A 23,905-nucleotide genomic window follows, 5' to 3' on the forward strand; every position below is an offset into this window, starting at 1 on the left:
CAAAGCATTTCTAGGAAGAAAATCATCAAATTTCTTTTTAATTATTGTTGATCTTTCACGTAGGTATTGGCACCAGAAATAACTTGACAGCACATACATATTTCTTCTTCAGAGTATAATACATACTGTTATTAGAGATAGGGAAAGTTTGTATTCTCTTATGTTCATAGCTGTAGTCCTTAAAGAGGATAACTGGTTTTACCTTCCATACTCCTAGGCCACTTCCAATTTTCATATGCAGTTTGTTAACTAGTAATTTTGGTGGATAAGCCCAATTATCCTTTAGTTGCAGATACCTAATCATGATCCTGTTATATTTAGTGATTTGCTATTATACTGCCTGCCTTGTCAACAGTGAAATTTAATTTTGCTGTTAGCATTAGCATTAGTAGAGGTACATGATGCAAGAAAGGAATCTTATACAGCATCAGCAAAATTTAAAAAAAAAAACCTTCCCATTTCACAGATCCATTCATTCCAAATGTTTGTCTAGTTCTGCCTTGAATTTATTTAGGCTATCAACTTCCACAACAACAGATGGAAGTTTGTTCCAGCAATCAACTACCCGCTGGCTAAAGGCAAACTTCTGTACATCTGTTCTACAACTGTCTTTCCTCAGTTTGAATCTATGCCCCTCAGGTTTGTAATCTGAGCAAGAGGAAGAATCCTATCAGCACTGAGCCTACTCAATCCATTCAAGGCCTTATACACCTCAATCAGATTGCCTTGCAGATGCCTAGTCTCCAGAAGCTGCAATATGCAGACCTGAGCCTTTCTTCATAAGAGCACCCCCTTTGTTCCCTTCTTGTTGCCCTTCTCTGTACTCCCTCTACATCCTTCCTAAAATGAGGCTTCCAGACCTGTATGCAGTAATCAAGCTGTGGCCTGACCATTTCCTTATACAAAGGGATAATCATCTCCTTATCCCTCCTCTCAAAATTCCTGTATATATCATTGACTTGACAAAACCCCATGACCTACTCTGGCAGCCTCTCTGCACTGTCAGAAAACTTCATATCTGACTGCACAATTACCCCCAGGTCTCTTTCATTCTCCACTACCTTGAGTGTAACACCACATAGTTGGTACATCTCTCTGAGGTTACTGCTAACCATATGCAGTATTTTGCATTTGTCAACTTCAGTTGCCACTTCTCAGCCCATCTACCCAACTTTTCCAGACCCTGTTGCAGCAGCATACTGTCATTACTGTTATTAACAACCCTGACAACCTTTGTATCATCTGCAAACTTTGACATTAAACTTGATATACCTTCATCAATATCATTAGTAAATATACAAAACAACAATGGGCTGAACATCGAACTATGAGGGACACCACTAATAACATTAGTCCACATAGACTGTTGACAAAGGGGACAGGAACCCCTGAAAGTTACAATGCATATTTAGTGTTTAACTTTGCAATTTTAAGTGTTTAACTTTGCAATTTTAAGTGTTTTTAATATTGTTTTATTATTAACATCATATTATATTTTATTTTATATTATTTTAAGTATTTATCATTTTTTAGTTTCATTTTAATTATAATAAACTTTTCTGTAATTTATTGGCTTTGTATCTACTTTTGTAGTTATTATGAGTGATTAATTTCCTAATCTCCAAGGCTTATATGAAGACTCAACATGATGGTAGTGGCATAAGATCATATGCACAATGTTCTGTGTTTTAGAATGACATGTTAATACATACTAACATATGCATTGTCTTTTTCAAATTCCTTTTATAAATATTTTGTTTTTATCTGGAGAAAGGTAGGTTAATATGGGTTTTCCATCTTTTTCCATCTGATGCATAGGAATTTAACCTTTTTTAAATGCCCTCCTCTCATTTGATTGCAGTTTTCTTCACCATCCCTCCCTCCCATTAGAGCTGTTTTTAAAAATTATAGGATCAAAAATGAGACCAGGAAAAGACTAATATGTAAATTAGCTTTTTAAAAATTTCTTACTGATGAAATGTGCTTATTTTATTTATTCACTTTTAGACAAGTCTTGATCCACCTTCAAGTAAAAGTGGAAAAGCAAGTGAAGAATTATATCAAAGCCAAGGTAACAATATAATATTTCTGTGTTTGAAATGCATCTATTGCAATTTTTCCAAAATCTGATAAATAATTCTGTCCGTGAAGCATGAGGTTCTGTTAATTATGCAAAGGATAATGCAGACCTTGCATGAAATTGATTAATTAATTAGATTATTAAATGCAAATGAAAAGTTGATTATAAGAATAACCAATGCCCACTACACCCAATATCCAATATCCAAGCTAATTAGATTGTAGATGTTTATGAAAACTTTGTAATTCTCCCACAGAGTAACTAAAGTTAAAGAATAAGCTAAAATAAAATGCTTAATGTGAAATCAGAAAAAATAAATAAGAAACAGCTAAAATGAAACAGAGCAGAGTCATTATTAATTACACTATGATACAGGTTGCAACTTATAGTGTAAGCAAAGTATAATTATAATGTACCGCACTTAATAGTGATAAGAAGGATGGCTACTTTTCAGCTTATGAGTTAGATCTGTAAGGCGGCCTGGCTACCATGGACAGGAATGATAAAGAAAATTACCATAGGTGGAAACAGGTTAGAAATTAAGAAATAATAATTGTGATCATAGGGTACTATATAGTGTGAGATGCCTGTTGATAAATTCTTATCTCTTCTAAAAGTTATGTATCATGCCATTCTATCCATCTTAACAAAAAATATTCTAACAGGCCTCAGCATGTTTTTGGAGTGCTAACTCATCCAAATGAATCAGCACTCCAAATGGATGATAGACAAATATTTGTGCATTATCTACCTGCAGACATCACTGCTTTCATCCAGTATGTGAATCAAGGAATGACAAAAAATTTCAAGTACTGATACTGTAAATGTTTTCTTTGCTCCATTACAGAAAGGAACAAGGAAGTGATGCAATTTTTCCATATAAAGTAAAGTGCAGCCATTATCAACCCACTGCAGGATGGAAGCCTCCTCAACAATTCATGTTGAAGGAAATGGACCATAATCTGCCACGCTTGTCCAGTGCGGGTTGGCAGATCGACCGTATTCAGCAGTCAGGGGCTTGAACCCCGGTCTACTCAAAGAGCGTGTGCTACTGCACTCCTGCTCCTGACCACTCGGCTACGGAGGCCATATATGGACTGTTAAAGATGCTATTTTTTTTCTGCAGAGGTGTGCTTTTGGGATGAAATTCTGCAATAGTGGTAATGAAGAAGAAAGATTTTCTAACACTGTACCTCAGATTCAGAACAATTAATGAAACCACTGCTGTAAACTGACTTCACCTTCCGAAAAATATAGATGGTTTTAAGAAATTGGTGAAGGAGATATGGAAGAATAGCTTGATATTGATGACAGAACTAGGCACACTAGAAGGATAATCATGCCATCATAGAAATTTTAGAGTTCCCAGAACAGAATCAGATCATATTGAAAGACCATTTGTATCTGTGACATAAAAATTCATTAAATCTATTAAATAATTATCTGAAATGAAATAATAAGATAAAATACAAAATATATTAAATGTATAAAAAATACAAATCATTCGTACAGTTTAGTGCAACAATTATTTTTAAAAAATTGTTATTTATACCCTATAAATAATCTTTATAAAAAATAATTTGAATACTAATTTTTAAAAGATTGTATTTTTTTCAGCAAAAAGCATTCTTAACATAACTAACTACACAATCATGATTTTGATAATGGAAATCATCACTAGGGATAAATAATGCATTACATCCTTTAAGTTTCTGATTGATTGGTGAATTTTTCTGTTTTCATGCATCATTTTTCATCTATCACCTGTGCTGTCTACTATAGGTTTTAAGAACAAGTACAAAACTAGGTTTATATGCATTATTTGTTTATTCCTATAAGTTTGAAGATATTTGAAATCTTTAAATCGATGCCTATTCTATTTACCTAGGAGAGCTTGTATCCAAGATATCTGAAACAATGATCTGGTCAAGGATTCTGCTTTTTTCTGTAACAGTTTTAGATTGCCTTGAATTTAGTTTTTTCAGTTAAGTGTTCCATATTTTTGGCTAAGCTTTTTAAAGATAAATTTGATCTTTGTAATTCAACTTTATTTTTGAATACTAATAAGGTTTTAGGGGTGTTGTTTAGTAATCTATTTTAAAACTTGTACTTGTACCTGTACCTGCACTCTTCCATATTTTTATAATCCCATCTCTGTATATATTGAATAGAAGTGGAGTTGAACAGTAATCTTAGTGAACATCTGTATAGCTGGATCGCTATTCTTTAACTTCTTTATTGAAATATATTCCTATTTGATTATTTTAAAATCATGTTATAGGCAGGTTTAGAGCTCTGTTGATGCCATTTTTCTCTATCTTGTGCTTCCCTTTTAATTACTGCATAATTTCCTCTTCCCATCCAATCCATCATTCTAATTCTCCTTCTCCCAACAGCTCTCTTCCTCTCTATCAGTTTCCTCAGCATGCTTTCTCTTCTCAAAACATCCTATAAAGTTCTTTTGTCTTTTTCTTAGTTATTTTACTAACGTTCTCTTTTCTTCTACTTTCCTCAAAACTTCCTCATTACTCATTCTGTCCACCCAATTTAACCTTTTCCATTCTCCTCCATATCCACATCTTGAAAGCTTCTAGCCATCTGATCTCCTCTATTTGCAGGCGCCTCCGTAGCCAGGTGGGAAGGAGCAGCAGTGCGTAGCACACGCTTCTTGATTAGACCGGGGTTCGAGCCCGTCACCACCAAATACGGAGGATGCGGAAAGGTCATTCAGGGAATGACCACCGCATATCCCGGAGCAATATGGCCTTAGTTGCTAATGCTCCTAAAAACCAAATAACAACAACAATCCTCTATTTGCCAGTGTCCATGTCTCTGAGCCAAAAAGTAAAACAGTCCATATTAATGTTTTTGCCATTTGCTTTCTAAATGCCTTCTTGAATCTTCTTCTCAATAGTTCTTTTCACCCCTTTGCCCATTGCAGTTCTTGTTTTTATTTCCTCCAGGCTTTTCCTATTTTCTGTCATTATGCTTCCCAAGTATCTGTATTTGTCCACCAGTTCCAAACTTATCCCATCTAATGTTACATTGATTCTTCTTCTTGGCCACTTTGAAATTAACATTACCTTGGTTTTCTTGCTGTTAATCTTCATATTGTACTCCTTTACTTTGCTGTTCAAGATATCCAAGCAACTCTGTAATTTATCCTCATTATTAGCAATCAAAACCTAGTTGTCTGCATATCTTATTGTCTTTATCGTCTAACCTCCTACTTTTACACCTCCTTTCTGCTCTTCTTTGTACTCTTTCATCAATGATTCTGTGTATATATTAAATAAAATATAAATGCTCAAGGCATAAAATATTATGAGTTTAAAATACATTATAAAATATCGTTGTAAATACACTATAGTGAACTCATAATGAAAAACTACATAAGTAGTGCAAACCATTAATTTAATTGTATCTCATATTGTGACTACCTACACAATGAGTTACAATGTATTGCATTACCTCGAATAAGTAACACTTCACTAATAGAGAAGACTACTGTTGCGAAGGTAGTCACAATATGAGATACAATTAAATTGATGCCTTTACAATACTTATGCTGAACTAAATGAGTATTTTGCATCTACATTCACATGTGAGGAGTTATTCAAGGAGGAGAGGGTTCGACGTGTATCAAACTCTAACAGAGACTTAAATGATTTTGAAATAACTGAGAGCAAAGTGGAGGAGAAATTGTTGAAGCTAAACATAAGCAAGGCACCTGGGATAGATGGGTTCTATCCAGTTATATTAAAGGAGGTGGCAAAGAAAGTAAGCAAACCCATAAGCATAATTATGAGAGCATCCTTGGGAGAAGTCCCCACGGACTGGAGATGTGCAAATGAATCTCCAATTCACAAAGCGGATCAAAAGGTGACACGAGTAATTACAGACCTCTCAGTTTGATTTCTGTTACAGGGAAAGTAATGGAGTCACTGGTTAAAGAAGCAGTGCAGGATTATCTAGACAAAACAGCAGTAATAATTCAGACACAGCATGGGTTTGTCAAGGGGAAATCTTGTCTGACTAATTTGATTGGATACTATGACGTGGTCACAAAGGAACTGGATGTAAAAAATAATTTTGATATCATATACTCGGATTTCAGGAAAGCTTTTGATACTGTTGCACATGGAAGACTACTCCACAAATTGGAGCGGTATGGCATTAAGGGCAAGTTGCTACAATGGATAAAAGGACAGTTGAGTGGGAAAAGACAGAGAGAGGGAATCAATGGATACTGCTCTATGTAGACTAATGTTATGAGTGGTGTCCCTCAGGGTTCGGTGTTGGGCCCATTATTGTTTTTAATATTTATCAATGATATTGACGAAGGTATATCAAGCTTAATGTGAAAGTTTGCAGATGATACAAAGGTTGGCAGGGTTGTCAGTAATAGTAATGACAGTATGCTGCTAAGAGGAACTGGCAAAGTTGGGAAGATGGGCTGAGAAGTGGCAACTGAAGTTTAACATTGACAAATGCAAATTACTGCATATGGCTAGCAGTGACCAAACAGAAATGTACCAGGTGGGTGGTGTTACACTCAGAGTAGAGGAGAATGAAAGAGACCTGGAGGTAACTGTGCAGTCAGATATGAAGTTTTCTGAACAGTACAGACAAGCTGCCAGAGTAGGTCATGGAGTCTTGTCAATAATATACAGGAATTTTGCGAGCAGCAATAGCATTGGGATTAGCAGAGGCATACAATGCAAGAAAGGAAGCTTATGCAGCATCTGCCAAAAAAAAAAAAAAAAACTGCTCCTATTTCACCCCTCCATTCATTCCAAATACCTGTCCAGCTCAGCCTTATATTTATTTAGGCTATCAACTTCCACAACAAGGGATGGAAGTCTGTTCCACCAACCAACTACCCACTGGCTAAAGGCAAACTTCCGCACATCTATCTTACAACTATCTTTCTTCAATTTCAATTTATGCCCTCTCAGGTGATTATTTTCAGCAAGAGGAAGAATCCCATCAGTATTGAGCATGTCAAACCATTCAAGGTTTTATACACTTCAATCAGATCACCTCGCAGGCGCATAGACTCTAAACACTGTAATCTGCAAAACTTAAGCCTTTCTTCGTAAGAGCAACCCTTTGTTCCATTCATTAACCTTGTCACCCTTCTCTGTACTCGTCAGACAGCTCTACATACTTCTTAAAATGAAGCCTCCAGATCTGTATACAGTACTCAAGTTGTGGCCAGTCCATCGCCATATACAAGGGGATAATGACCTCATTATTCCTGCTAGATGTTGTTGTTGTTGTTTGGTTTTTAGGAGCATTAGTAACTAAGGCCATATTGCTTCGGAGATATGCAGCGGTCATTCCCTAACCTTTCTGCATCCTCCGTATTTCGTGGTCATGGGCTCGAATCCTGGTTTAATCGAGAAGCGTGTGCTACACACCGATACTCCTGCCCAGCTAGCTATGGAGGCACAATTTCTGCTAGAAAAATTAGTGCATATCTTTGACAAGACACCATGAGCTACTCTTGCAGACTGCCTGCACTGTCAGAAGCCTGCACAATTACCCCAGGTCCTTTTCATTCTCTACCACTGTCAGTGTAGTACCACAGAATTGATACGTTACTCTGGGGTTACTGCTTTCCATATATAGTACTTTATTGTCAATGTTAAACTTCATTTGCCACCTCTCAACCCATCTGCTCAACTTTTCTAGATCCTGATGGTTGCAGCAGCATACTGTCATCAGTATGCTGCTGCAACCTTATATACCATCCAATTTGTGCATATATCCAATTTGGACATTAACTTATATACCATCCAATTTGTGCATATATCCAATTTGGACATTAACTTATATACCATTCAATTTGTGCATATATCACTTATATGCACAAATTGGAGCGGTGTGGCATTGGAGGCAAATTGCTGCTATGGATAAAGGGATTGTTGAGGGGGAGAATTGTTGATCTGTCAGTGTAGTACCAGAGAGTTGATATGTTGCTCTGGGGTTGCTGTTTCCCATATGTAGTACTTTATATTTGTCAATGTTAAACTTCATTTGCCACCTCTCAGCTCATCTGCTCAACCTTTCCAGGTCCTGTTGCAGCAGCATAGTGTCAGTAGTGTCCTTGACAACCCTGCCAACCTTTGTATCATCTGTAAACTTGGATATTAAGTTTGAAATACCATCATCAATATCATTTATAAATAGAGAAAACAACAATGGACACAACACTGAACCCTGAGGGACTCCACTAATAACATTAGTCCGCAAAGAGCAGTGTCCATTGACTACCACTCTCTGTCTTCTCCTACCCAATTATCCATAGCAGCAATTTGCCTCCAATGCCGCACTGCTCCAATTTGTGCAGCAGTCTTCCATGTGCAACAGTATCAAAAGCTTTTCTAAGATCCAAATATATGATATCAAAGTTATTCTCGGCATCCAGTTGCTTTGTGAACACATCATAGTATCCAATAAAATTGGTCAGACAAGACTTTCCCTTAACAAACCCATGCTGTGTCTGAACTATAACTGAAGTCTTGTATAGATGATCCTGAAGTGCTTCTTTACACAGTGCCTCCATTAATTTCCCTGGAACAGAAGTTAAACTAACATGTCTATAATTACTTGCGTCGCCCTTTGTTCCTCCTTTGTGAATTGGGGTCATACTTGCCCATCTCCAGTCCATATGGGCACCTCCCTGAGTCCAAGGAAGCTCTCATGATTATGGATAAGGGTTTGCTTACTTCCTTTGCTGCTGCCTTTAATATAACTGGTGCTTTTTTTATGTTTATCTTCAACAATTTCGCCTCCACTTTCCTCTCAGTTATTACAAAATCAACTAGCTCACTGCCAGAGTTTAGTTCACCTCTGTTATTCCCCTTCCCAAATAACCCTGATGTGTGAATGTAGACGTAAAATACTCATTTAGTTTATTAGCCACCTGGCAGATTCATCAACAATTGAACCATCAATATCTATACTTCATGCATATGTTAACATATGTTAAGAACACTTTGCTGTTTTTTTTTGCATTCTTTGCCAAAAATTTCTCATAATCTGCCTTTGCCTGCCTAATTTCCTTTGTGACTTGGTTACAGACCAGCTTATATCTATCATAGGCTTCCATGTCACCCATTAATTTATATGTATCCCATGCATTTTTCTTCTCTGTCATATGTCTCATTAGTTCATATGACATCCATTTAGGCCTAAACCTTGAACAGTATTTCTTAGTTGGTATGTAAATCCTAGTAGCTTCCAAGATAAATTCTTTGAATGCTTCCCATTTTGAATTTACTGTTGGTAACATCATCAGTTGGTCCCACTGTATAGAATTTAAATAATATCTCAGACCATTGTAGTCGTCTTTATGAAAGCAAAAACTCTTCCCTTTATCCCTGATGGTAGTTACCTCTTTGGGTAAATCCCACTTCAGCACACTGATCACTGGCACATGGTGGTTCCTTTATCTGCAGATTCTTAATGCATGAAGAATCACTACTGATAATCACCTTACCACCAAATATGGAGGATGCAGAAAGGTCAAGGAATGACCACTGCATATCCCTGAGCAATATGATCTTAGTTGCTAATGCTCCTAAAAACCAAATAACAAACAAACATACTGATATTCAGATCAAGAGTATTACTCCCTCTAGTTGCCTCCCGAACATGCTAATGTAGAAAACAATCATCCAATAAATTTACAAAAGCCTTACTAGTGTGTGGGTGACCAACCCACAAATTCCAATCAATATCTGTGAAAGTAAAATCCCCCATTATAAGACTCTCTGATTTACTGGCCCACTCTATTTCCCTGTACAGTTTTTTTTTTTATACTCATCAGAGTCATTAGGCCTATAGCACACTCCTACTCTTAATTTTGATCTCCCAATGCTTATGTCACACCAAACTGACTTGACACAGCACTGTTCAGTGATGTCGACTGGCTGCACTTCCTTGGAATTGATGTGTTTCTTATCTAATAGCCTAACCCCTCCTCCCTTCCTATCCTGTCTATCCTTTCTGTATACATTGTACTCCCCAAATTCCAGCTCTTTATTCCTTATATCTGTGTGACACCACGTTTCGATAGCCCAACAATATCCGTCTTTGATGCTTTGAGCAAATACTTCAAATTCATCAAATTTATTTACCAAACTCTTAGCATTGGTGTGCACGCAAGTATACAAAGGAGGTTAGGCAGGCGAAGGCAGATTACGAGAAATCTTTGGCAAAGGATGCAAAGAAAAACAGCAAAGAGTTCTTTACTTATGTAAACTCTAGAAGGAAGGTGATGAATCAGATTGGTCCACTTCATATTGAAGGTTCAACTGTTGACAATCCTGCCCAGGAAGATAAAAAACTAAATGAATATTTTGCATCAACATTCACACATGAGGAGTTATTCAGTGCGGGGAATGCCAGAGGTGTATTCAACTCTGGCACTAAGCTAGATAATCTTGTAATAACTGAAAGTAAAGTGGAGGAGAAATTGTTGAAGATAAACACAAGAAAGGCACCTGGGGTGGATGAGATCTATCCAGATATAATAAAGGAGGCAGCAAAGGAAGTAAGCAGACAATTGGCCATAATTATGAGAGCTTCCTTGGACTCAGGGGAGGTACCCATAGACTGGAGATGTGCAAATGTGACCCCAATTCACAAAGGAGGATCAAAGGCCGACAGAAGTAATTATAGACCTGTGAGTTTAACTTCTGTTCCAGGAAAATTAATGGAGGCACTGGTTAAAGAAGCACTGCAGTATTATCTAGACAAGACTTCAGTTATAGCTCGGACACAGCATGGTTTTGTTAAGGGAAAGTCTTGCCTGACCGATTTGATTGGATACTATTATGCAGTCACAAAAGAACTTTATGCAGGGAATAACTTTGATATATTATATACTTAGATCTTAGAAAGGCTTTTGATACTATTGTACATGGAAGACTGCTGCATAAAGTGGAGCAGTGTGGCATTTGAGGCAAATTGCTGCTATGGGTAAAGGGGTGGTTGAGGGGGAGAAGACAGAGAGTGGTAATCAATGGACACTGCTCATTGTGGACTAATGTTACTAGTGGAGTCCCTCAGGGTTCAGTGTTGGGTCCAGTACTGTTTTCTGTATTTATAAATTAGCATTAGCATTAGCATTAGTAGAGGCATTTGATGCAAGAAAGCAAGCTTATGCAGCATCAGCCAAAAAAAAAAAAAAAAACCCACCTCCACTTCACCCCTCTGCTCGTTCCAAATACCTGTCCAGCTGAGCCTTAAACTTATTTAGGCTATCAACCTCTACCACAAGGGATGGAAGTCTGTTCCACCAACCAACCACCCACTGGCTAAAGGCAAATTTCCTCATGTCTATCCTACATCTGTCTTTCCTCAATTTGAATTTGTGCCCTCTCAGGTGATTTTTCTGAGCTAGAGGAAGAATCCCATCAGCATTGGGCATGCTTAAACCATTCAAGGCTTTATACACCTCTATCAGATCACCTCGCTGGTGCCTAGTCTCCAGACACTGTAATTTGCAAAGCTTAAGCCTTTCTTCGTAAGAGCACCCCTTTGTTCCATTCACTAATCTTGTTGCCCTTCTCTGTACTCGTTCCAGCAGCTCTACATCCTTCTTGAAATGAGGCCTCCAGACCTGTATACAGTACTCTAGGTGTGGCCTGACCATTGCCTTATACAATGGAATAATCACCTCCTTATCCCTGCTGGAAAAATTCCTGTATATCATTGACAATACTCCATGAGCTACTCTTGCAGCCCGTCTGCACTGCTCAGAGAACTTCATATCTGCCTGCACAACCACCCCCAAGTCCTTTCATTCTCTACCACTGTCAGTGTAGTACCACAGAGTTGATACGTTGCTCTGGGGTTGCTGTTTCCCATGTGTAGTACTTTACATTTGTCAATGTTAAACTTCATTTGCCACCTCTCAGCCCATCTGCTCAACCTTTCCAGATCCTGTTGCAGCAGCATAGTGTCAGTAGTGTCCTTGACAACCCTGCCAACCTTTGTATCATCTGCAAACTTGGACATTAAGCTTGATATACCATCATCAATATCATTTATAAATACAGAAAACAATAATGGACCCAACACTGAGCCCTGAGGGACTCCACTAATAACATTAGTCCACGATGAGCAGTGTCCATTGATTACCACTCTCTGTCTTCTCTCCCTCAACCACCCCTTTATCCATAGCAGCAATTTGCCTCCAATGTCACACTGCTCCAATTTGTGTAGCAGTCTTCCATGTGCAACAGTATCAAAAGCCTTTCTAAGATCCAAGTATATAATATCAAAGTTATTCCCTGCATCCAGTTCTTTTGTGACTGCATCATAATATCCAATCAAGTTGGTCAGGCAAGACTTCCCCTTAACAAAACCATGCTGTGTTAACAAATAATATTGATGATGGTATATCAAGTTTAATGTCCAAGTTTGCAGACGATACAAAGGTTGACATAGTTGTTAAGGACACTACTGATGCTATGCTGCTGCTGCAACAGGATCTGGAAAGGTTGAGGAGATGGGCTGAGAGGTAGCAAATTAAGTTTAGCATTGACAAATATAAAGTACTACGTATGGGGAAACAGCAATCCTAGAGCAACGTATCAACTCTGTGGTACTACTCTGACAGTGGTAGAGAATTAAAAGAACCTTGGGATAATTGTGCAGGCAGATTGAAGTTGTCTGATCAGTGCAAATGGGCTGCAATCCATGATACACAGGACGTTTTCTAGCAGGGATAAGGAGGTGATTATTCCCTTGTATAAGGCAATGGTCAGGCCACACCTTGAATACTGTATACAGGTCTGGAGGCCTCATTTCAAGAAGGATGTAGAGCTGCTGGAACAAGTACAGAGAAGGGCAACAAGATTAGTGAATGGAACAAAGGGTTGCTGTTTTGAAGAAAGGCTTAAGTTTTGCAAATTACGTGTCTAGAGACTAGGCACCTGCGAGGTGATCTGATTGAGGTGTATAAAGCCTTGAATGGTTTCAGCATGCTCAATGCCGATGGGATTTTTTCTTTTGCCCAGAATAATCACCTGAGAGGGCATAAATTCAAATTGAGGAAAGACAGATGTAGGATAGATATGTGGAAATTTGCCTTTAGCCAGTGGGTAGTTGGTTGGTGGAACAGACTTCCATCCCTTGTTATGTAAGTTGATAGCCAAAGGGGAGACAAAGACGAATAGATTAACACTAGCCACCGGCAGAGGTGAAAGAGATTCTTGCACTGCTTCTATTGGAATGAGCAGAAGCCTGAAAAAGAAGATGCAGGATGTTCCTGAGACTGCTGGGAGTCATTGCGGTAGAAGTAAACACATGGGTCGTGTTAACATAGCTAAGAATAGAAACAGGTCCACGTATAGTTGCGTGTACACCAATGCTAGGAGTTTAGTAAATAAATTTGATGAATTTGAGGTATTGCTCAAAACATCAAAGGCAGATATTGTTGGGATATCAGAGACGTGGTGTCACACAGATATAAGGAATACAGAACTGGAATTTGGAGAGTACAACGTCTACAGAAAGGATCAGATTGGTCCACTTGATATCGATGGGTCAACTGTTGATGATCCTGTTCAGGTAGCTAACAAACTAAATGAATATTTTGCATCGACATTCACACATGAGGAGTTATTTAGCGAGGGGAAAGCCAGAGGTGTTTTCAACTCTAGCAGCAAGCTAGAGAATCTTGTAATAACTGAGAGTAAAGTGGAGGAGATATTGTTGAAGATAAACACAAGAAAGGCACCCAGTGTGGATGGGTTCTATCTAGTTATATTAAAGGAGGCAGCAGAGGAAGTAAGCAAACCCTTAGCCATAATTATGAGAGCTTCATTGGACTCAGGGGAGGTACCCACAGACTGGAGATGTGCAAATGTGACCCCAATTCACAAAGGAGGATCAAAGGCTGACACAAGTAATTATAGACCTGTGAGTTTAACTTCTGTTCCAGGAAAATTAATGGAGGCACTAGTTAAAGAAGTACTGCAGGATCATTTAGACAAGACTTCAGTTATAGCTCGGACACAGCATGGTTTTGTTAAGGGGAAGTCTTGCCTGATTAATTTGATTGGATACCATGATGCAGTCACAAAGGAACTGGATGCAGGGAATAACTTTGATATTATATACTTGGATCTTAGAAAGGCTTTTGATACTGTTGCACATGGAAGACTGCTGCACAAATTGGAGCAGTGTGACATTGGAGGCAAATTGCTGCTGTGGATAAAGGGGTGGCTGAGGGGGAGAAGACAGAGAATGGTAATCAATGGACACTGCTCATCGTGGACTAATGTTATTAGTGGAGTCCCTCAGGGCTCAGTGTTGGGTCCATTATTGTTTTCTGTATTTATAAATGATATTGATGATGGTATATCAAGCTTAATGTCGAAGTTTGCAGACGATACAAAGGTAGGCAGGGTTGTCAAGGACACTACTGACACTATGCTGCTGCAACAGGACTGGAAAGTTTGAGCAGATGGCCTGAGAGGGTGGTAAATGAAATTTAACATTGACAAATGTAAAGTACTACACATGGGAAACAGCAACCCCAGAGCAATGTATCAACTCTGTGGTACTACACTGACAGTGGTAGAAAATGAAAGGGACCTGGGGGTGATTGTGCAGGCAGATATGAAGTTCTCTGAGCAGTGCAGATGGGGTGCAAGAGTAGCTCCTGGTGTATTGTCAATGATACATAGGAATTTTTCTAGCAGGGATAAGGAGGTGATTATTCCCTTGTATAACGCAATGGTCAGGCCACACCTAGAGTGCTGTATACAGGTTTGGAGGCCTCATTTCAAGAAGGATGTAGAGCTGCTGGAATGAGTACAGAGAAGGACAACAAGATTAGTGAATGGAACAAAGGGGTGCTCTTACGAAGAAAGGCTTAAGTTTTGCAAATTACAGTGTCTGGGGACTAGGCACCAGCGAGGTGATCTGATAGAGGTGTATAAAGCCTTGAATTGTTTGAGCATGCTCAATGCTGATGGAATTCTTCCTCTCGCTCAGAATAATCACCTGATAGGGCATAAATGCAAATTGAGGAAAGACAAATGTAGGATAGACGTGCAGAAATTTGCCTTTAGCCAGCGGGTGGTTGGTTGGTTGAACAGATTTCCATCCCTTGTCGTGGAAGTTGATAGCCTAAATAAGTTTAAGGTTCAGCTGGACAGGTATTTTGAATGAACAGAGGGGTGAAGTGGAAGTTGGTGTTTTTTTTTTTTTTTTTTTGGCTTATGCTGCATAAGCTTGCTTTCTTGCATCAAATGCCTCTACTAATGCTAATGCTAATTTTTCCTCTCAGTTATTACAAAATCACTTATTTGATAAACTTCTGGCACTCCCCTCATTGAATAACCCCTGATGTGTGAATGTAGGTGCAAAATACTCATTCAGTTTATCAGCTACCTGAGCATGATCATCAAAAGTCAACCGATCTGTGTTAAGTGGTCCAATCTGATTCATCCCTTTCCTTCAAGAGTTTATATAAGTAAAGAACTGTTTGCTGTTTTTCTTTGCATTGTTTGCCAAAGATTTCTTGTAATCTGGCTTCGCTTGCCTACCCTCGAGGGCTGACTGGATTACAGAGTAGTTTATACCTGCCATAGGCTTCTGTTTCACCTGATACTTTATATGCTTGCCATACATTCTTCTTCTCTGCCATGAACCTCATTAGTTCATCTGACATCCATATAGGCCTAAACCTTGAACAGTATTTCTTAGTTGGAATGAAAAGCCTAGTAGCCTCCAAAATTAAGTCCCTGAAGGCTTCCATTTAGAATTCAGTGTTGATAACATCATCAATTTATCCCACTGTACAGAATTTATAAACTCTGTGAGACCTCTGTAGTCACCTTTACCAAAGCAAAAGCCCTTACCTTTAGCTTTGATGGTAGTTACATCTTTAAGTAATTCCCACATCAGTACATTGTGATCACTGTCACCCAGTGGTTCCTTTATCTGAAAATTCTTAATGCATGAATAATCACTGCTGATAATCAGATCAAGAGTATTACTCCCTCTGGTTGTCTCTTGAACATATTTCTGTAGAAAACTGTCATCCAATAAATCCAAAAAAGTCTTGCTAGTGTGCGAGTGACCAACACACAAGTTCCAGTCAATATCTGGAAAGTTAAAATCCCCCATTATAAGACATTCTGATTTGCTGACCCACTCTATTTCTCTGCCAAACTGCTCATTATACTCATCAGATTCATTGGGCCTATAACATTCACCTACTCTAATTTTTCCTTCCCAGTGCTTATTTCACACCAAACTAACTGAACACTGCATTGTCCACCAACATCAATTGGTTGCACTTCCTTAAATTTTATGTGTTTCTTAACTAACAACATAATCCCTTCCTGTCCTGTCTATCCTTCCAGTACACATTGTACTCCCAAAATTCCAATTCTGCACTGCTTATATCTGTGTGACACCATGTCTCTGATATCCCAACAGTATCTGCCTTGGTAGTCTAAATTTGATGTTCAAGCTCATCAAATTTATTAACTATTCTCTTAGCGTTGATGTTCATGCAAGTATACATGCGCCTGTTCCTACTCTTAGTTACCCTAACACAGCCTATGTATTTACTTGTTCCGCTATCACTCCCAGCAGTCCTGGAAATCTCCATTACCTTGCTTTCCAGGCTGCTGTTCATTCTAATAGAAGCAGTGCAAGAATCACTTTTGCCTTTGCCTGCGGCCACTGTTAACCTTTTAGTCTGTGAACCCCCCCCCCAAGCTAGGAGTTTTCCGACCCACCTAACATTGCCTCGATAGCATCAGCAAATATTCTTGCATCGTTTCTATTTAAGCGTACCCCATCCGCATTGAAGTAGTCTCTCCTGTCAACAAGCACAGTCCAGGCTGAAAAAAATTCTACCCCTCGAACCTTGCACAATCTCTGCAGGGCCGAATTGATCGACAAGGCTCTCGTCATATACTCTCTCCTTTCGTGTCTGAACAGAATTGCAGTCACTTTGACACTCAACCCTAACTCGCAACGTTTTTTCAACATTGACCTCTTCTTGTTGAGTAAACTGTAGATCTCTTACTCTTAATGTCATTAGTTCCAACATGTACAGCAGCATCACCTTTTTGTGGCCTTAAAAGATACCTGCTCTACAGCATCATCATCAACTTTTACCCCTGGCAGACATACCCTGGTCCTGTTCCACCTATCATTATGAAGGCAACTAGCTTCAAAATGGTGCCATCTGGGGAGCCTGATATTCATGGAGGTCTGAGTTTTCGAGAATAGGTAACAATAGTCTTTTGTATTGGGGAAGCATTGCCTATTCGAGGAATTTTTGAGCTTTTAGTGGTGTGGCTATGAGTAACTGTCCCTTTCCTCTTTAGATGGCATTTCTTCTTCTTCTCCTTCCTCTCCTACTATCACTTTTCTACAACATTTTTGCTTTCATAAGTCTAGTAGAGACAGTATGTGGATAACAGAGTATCTTATCTCATACCATTTTTCAAGCATGCCATCTGCGTGGTGGTGTGCACTGAGAATAAGTAACAAGAGTCTTTTCTATTAGTGAAGCATTACTTATTCGAGATAGTGCAATACGTCATAACTTGTGAAAGTAGTCACAATATGAGATACAATTAAATCGATGTCTTTACACTACTTTTGTAGTTTTTCTAGTTTTTCATTGAGTTCACTATTGTGTATTTACACCAATATTTTATAATTATCTACATGAAATAGTAAGGGGAACAAGGAGCATCCTTGCCTTACACCCCTACCAATGTCCACTTCTGAAACCTCTCCATCAATCCAAACCACAGCTGTCTGTCCCATATAAAGTTTGCAAATTAGTTTTATATCTCTTTTATCTAGCCCAGCCTTTCCTAGTACTTCCATCAGCTTAACTCATTTCACTCAGCCTCTTTGAGATCAACAAAACAGATTGCCAGATCTTTTCCTATTTCCATGCTTCTTTCTGCTAGTGTTCTTAATATTCCTACTGCCTCTCTGGTCCCACATCCTTCTTTGAACCTGAATCGATCTTCTTCTATGAATTCACACTCCTTCGTTTTTGCTTTAATGCATTCTGAGAGAATTTTTAGTAATATATTTGAGAAATAAGAAATTAAACTGATTGTCCTATAGTCAATACAATTCGTTACATTCTTCTTCTTCTTTTCTAATGGGATTATTATTCCTTCTTTTCTAATGGTATTATTATTGGGATTATATGATATATGATTATTATTCAAAAAATGAAATCTCAGATGCCTGTTGTTAAATGCTATTTTCTTTCCCATGCTATAGAAGAGTATGTACATTTGGAAGCAGTAAATGTACAAAATGCAGATACAAATGTATTTACATAAGTGAAAAGAAATACAAAGAAATAAATTTTTTTTTTTTTTTTTTCATCTAGCTCCTAATAGTCATAGTTTGACTTCTGGATCTTCTAACCAAGAAGAACTTTTACGTGCCTATGAATATGCTCGACGCCACCCACCACCACCTCTGCAATATGATGGTGTTCACAATAGGGGTCAAAGTCATACTAGTGGTACAGGAACGACAGAATCAGAAGGAACAGATCCAGGAATAAGGCAATTTAGTGGAACACCTCCAAAACCAAATGAACGTCGCCAAGGAGCATGCCTTACACCAGGAGTTCCTGGTAAGTTTGAGTTCCCAGCTGTAATTGCCATTAAATATAATGCAGTAAAATTCCGCTATAGCAAATCCTGCTTTAACAAAAAATTTAACAAAAATATTTACAAGTTCTGAATGACTTCACATTATTAGTGCTTTGTACATTGTGTTTTAATGAAAGTTTCGACAAAAATATTAGTATAGTGAATTATTTTTAAAGTTCACCAATGCCAAATTAAGTATTGATATTAGTATTAGTAAGGTCAAATGATGCAAGGAAGTGAACATTTTCTACATCAGTAAAAAAAAAATAAATGTGATAATACTAATAATAATAAATAACTAAATAAGATAATAATAGAATAAAACAGAGTATTCATGCTATTTTCATTCCACAAGGTAACTATTTAATTCTGCTTTGAATTTATTCAGACTCATTGCTTAAATTAACTAAGTTATCTTTGCCGCACTGCAGAATTAACTGGAGATCAGCATTTAAGGACTTCATAGTGGATATTTGAAAAGTTGAAACTGTTTGTGCAGGACAAATTTTCTCAAACTGGAAGGTGGAATACAATGTGCTATCATTAGCAAAACTATGGATAGCTTTCCAATCAATGGAAGAAGGTCATTAATACAAAAAAGGAAAAGAGTGGAAGAAAGAACTGAACCTTGGGGGAACACCAGCATTAGTAGTGAAGTTAGAAGACAGAGAGTCATCTATGGTCACTTGCAATGAGCAGTCAGAGAGAAAACTGGATACCCAATTACAAAAAAACAGTTGGCAGTCAGTAAGATGGAAGTTTATTTAGAAGACTTTTATACCAACCATGATAAAAAGATGAAATGTCAAGAGCATTTCTTGACATTTCAAGAAATGAGTATAAACAAACTTTTCCATTGCATTATTATCCATTTTAGCATTCACAAGTGCATGTCATTTTGAAGAGGTAGTGTTTGTAAGTTAACCATCGTTGTTAATTTTATTTTTATTGGGAAGTGGTACTATATTTATATTTATATTAATATTATACTATATTTTTGCCATTCTATTAGTACCTGGTATAAATCCTGCTATTCATATGCACAATTTATTCTGATTAATATGTGTAGTTGATTCTAACTTAAACATATTTTTATATCTGCCTTGTGTACCAGTTTACTACATTGATCAAAACGATTTGAGAATCATTGCCCAGTGTGATCCCCTAATTCAAAATCTGTTTGACAACTTATTGTCTGTACTCGTTGTGGCAGCACTGATATTAAACATTTACAGATTGACATGAGTGCTTCAACAGATTTTATTAACTACTTCACTATGTCGTAGCTGTATCTTATTTGCAAACTAGCTGCCAGCGACAACACATCTATTGATTTTTGCAGTGAAGCAGATGAAAAGGTTATTTCAAATGGATTTACCTGTTACTACTGCTTGGAGGGTCATTGGGCAACCAGTGGTGGAACAGTCACAATACCAAATTGCAGCATGGCTTGGTGCCACAAAGTGTTATCAGCAAGTTGTTGATTTAGTTCTAAGAAACCCAGGCCTTGTAGACATCCAGGCCAAGTTTGGACCATCAACAATGGTGAGGAAAGGGCAAGGTCATTATCTCTCCCCCTCCCCACCTTGCCCAGCATAATTGATGCTTGAATGCCACTCACCTACTTGGATGCTTTACATCAGTGACAGGGACAATGCATCAGTTGAAACTGACTGAAATAATCTGCACAGACATGGATTTTATGTGAGAAAACCAATAGTATGTGTGAACCATTGGGTGCCTAGCATTATAGAGGCAGAAGAATGTCAGCACTAGAATAATTAGATTGGTGAGGAATGGCATCATGTGCTCCTCACAGATGGGTCTAGGTACAGCCTACAATCCTATTCTCATTGGATTTTAGTGTGGCATGAACAGGACCCTATCTGCATACAAGTATAGAGGTGTGATACTGCAACCCATGGTCCTTCCCTGTGCTGTAGGAAAAGGGTTCATTCTGATGTACCACAATGCTTAATCCCCATAGGATACAGCTAGTCAAACAATATTTTGGAAGATGAGGGGTATCATCTGTATCAATTGGCTCACTTGCTTCCCCAATCTAAATTCCTTTGAATATGTCTGAAAAGCTCTGGAAAGACCTATTGCAGCTTTTCTGGATTGTCCAGTGACACTTGATCACCTGGAAACACACCTACATAAGAGTGGTGACTGATTGTGCAACAACTAACCAATGCCACAATTTTAGCGATGCATTACAGTTGTGAAACACATTTAGTGGCAGCTAAACATACATCATATGCTAAAATCATTTCCAATACACATCGAATCCACAATGGTGACAAAAACTATTCCTGCAAGACTACAGTACTTTGCTTCTGATATATCATTTTCCATTAAAGACATAATTATTGTTCAGTTTAGAATTTCTTTGAATTTTAGACATATGCTGATCAGGATGTAGCTTCAACGCTATCATGAGATACAGTTGTACAAATACTGTTTGCACATACTGTGATCTCCTAATTGTTTTGATGAGTGTATTATAATTTCAGTTATATTTAACTCAATATTGCTTAGTCTCCAATATATTCACTCCTGGTGAACTCATAAAAGAATTTATTAATAATTTATTTTCACTTTTTATACATTTGTACTGTTTAATTCTGCCACCTTCTGTTTGGAACTGTAGCTTGATAAAAAAAAAAATTTTTTTACATACATTTGATCTCTTGGGTTAGCTGGTGCTGTTGTTCAAACCAATGATTCCAGCTCATCAGATGATGCTACCCCAGTGAACACCCCTCATCAAGCTTGTGCCATACCTACAGGATTTGGGGGACTTCCACGGGACAGGGGTAAGCCTTCATGGGGAGTTTCTAAAAATAAAGTACAGAGTAGTGTGAAGAAACCAGGGTCCAAAGGAATTAAAAAAGGGTAAGTTTTTTATACCAGTACATTTATCTCAGTAAGATGTTGATATTAGCATTAGCAAAATCATGCAAAGAAGCAGAGCTTATACATCAATACATCACCAACCAAAACAAAACAAAACAAAACAAAACAAATAAAAATAAATAAATGATTACCCACTTCATTTACCCATCCCTTTTAATAATTTGTCCAGTCCTTTAAATTTAATCGATATGTCTGGAAACCCTAGGTGGAGGTTTACTCTCTGGCTGTAAGACAAATTTTCATATATCTATTCTGCAACCATCCTTTTTTTTTATTTTTTTTTTATTTAAATTTTTTTCCATTTTTGCCTATCTGAGGAAGAATAAAGATGGCATCAGCATTTAGTTTACTTAATCATTTTAAAGCCTTAAATACTTTGGTTAGATGACCACACAGATGCCTATTTTCAAGAACCATAATCTTTCTTGGTAAGAATATTGTTTTGTACTTCTAATTTTGTTACTCATCTCTACACCCTTTTCAACATACTGTGTTATCTTTTCTAATATGATATTTCCAAACTTGTATGCAGTAAGTATTCCACATATGTCCTAACCATTGCCTTATAAGGGTGTTTCATTTAAAACTGGCAAAATAATTAAAGAAATCTAGACAGGAGTAAAATGAGATAAACACAAAAAAACTCAGTCAAAAGTAACTTTATTTATTCTCTCGGAAAGTACACACAGTTATAAGTGATGCTCGAAATGACATTCTTGTGCATCTATACACTTTTGTGCATGTGTAATCATTCAAGGTGACCTGATGCAAAACAGTGACGTCGATAGCCTCGATATTTCTTTGAATGTTGTCTTTCAGTTCATTTATTGTGTGGGGGTTGTGCTCATAAACTCTTCCTTTCAAATATCTCCACAGATAAAAGTCACACATAGAAAAATCTGGAGAATGTGGTGGCCACAATCCTTTGCCAACTGTGCATTCCTCTGTGAAACTCTAATGTAAACGGACCAGTGATTCATGATACATTTGATATGTGGTGCCATCCTGTTGAAAGTAGCAGTTTTCATGCTTGTGTCCTGTTAACTGAGTGTAGAAATTCACTTCAGAAATCTGAAGATAAACTGCTGTGTTCACTGCAGTGTCAAAAAATATTGGGCTGACAATTCGATTGCTAGAAACCACACACCATACCCTAAATTTATGGTCACAAAGCAGTTTCTGATGTAAGTTGTTAGGATTTTCGGCACACAGAATTCTCATAACACAGATCAAGTGTTATGAGAATTCACATGACTCATCACTCATGAAATAAAGCAGTGGGTCAAGTTCACAATCTGCAGTCTTGTTAAGGAGCCACTCGGAATAATTCAGTTGTTTTGCTGCATCACGTGGCAGTAATTCTTGGACACACGTCACGTGATAGGGTTTCAATTCAGGTAATGAAGTACACAAAAACAAGAAGTTTTTGTGTACTTCATTACTTGAATTGAAACATTCCAGTTTGTTGCAAAAATTTCCTGATAGATTTTCCGGGGCTAGCTAAAATTCTCTTTTGAATGTTCAGTGCCATCTCTGGAGTCCTAACATAGGGTAGACAGTTTCTCGGTGAGTTTACAATGGAACCTGTTGTCTGCCATTTTTCAAGTAAGCACTGAATAGTACTCTTAGCTGGGATGGTAGCAACAGGAAATTTCTCAGAAAACAATTATTATGTTTCCTTAAAAGAGCCAGTACATACAAAAGTTTCCATTATACAAATCCTTTCTTGCACAGAATATACCATTCTTGATGATACTCTCACACACCTATCACTTACAAGCACCAAACACCAATTGTATGTTGAGTAACACAAACTGAAATGATATGGCTAAAATTCATTCTGTGAACAACTTTGTGTGGGAGTTGTTCACAAATGAATATCACACCAGCATGAGATGGGCTGGTTTTACATGGAACACCCTGTACAATGGGATAATTACCTATTTGTCTTTACTGCAAAAGTTCCTGTATATTATTAGCATTAGCATTAGTAGAGGCATTTGATACAAGAAACTAAGCTTATGCAGCATCAGCCAAAAAAAAAAATTAAATTCAGTTAATAAATAAATAAAAAATAACCACTTCCACTTCACCCCTCTGTTCATTCGAAATACCTGTCCAGCTGAGCCTTAAACTTATTCAGGCTATCAACCTCCACGACAAGGGATGGAAGTCTGTTCCACCAACCAACCACCCGCTGGCTAAAGGCAAATTTCCTCATGTCTAT

At 37.8% G+C, this 23,905-nt stretch overlaps 1 protein-coding gene across 1 annotated transcript in view; it reads left to right on the plus strand.

Moving 5' to 3' along the window:
- Positions 1-23,905, plus strand: part of LOC150080136 (cell adhesion molecule Dscam1-like) — a 1,047,872-nt gene that overhangs the window by 945,725 nt on the left and 78,242 nt on the right. The window contains 3 exon segments of the mRNA XM_090381929.1: positions 2,008-2,071; positions 18,489-18,740; positions 21,462-21,657. Coding sequence (XP_090238055.1) covers positions 2,008-2,071; positions 18,489-18,740; positions 21,462-21,657 — 512 coding nt within the window.

Source organism: Mastigoproctus giganteus, chromosome 9 (genome assembly GCF_048544385.1).
Source record: "Mastigoproctus giganteus isolate SK-2022 chromosome 9, ASM4854438v1, whole genome shotgun sequence".
Taxonomy (NCBI): Eukaryota; Metazoa; Arthropoda; class Arachnida; order Uropygi; family Thelyphonidae; genus Mastigoproctus; species Mastigoproctus giganteus.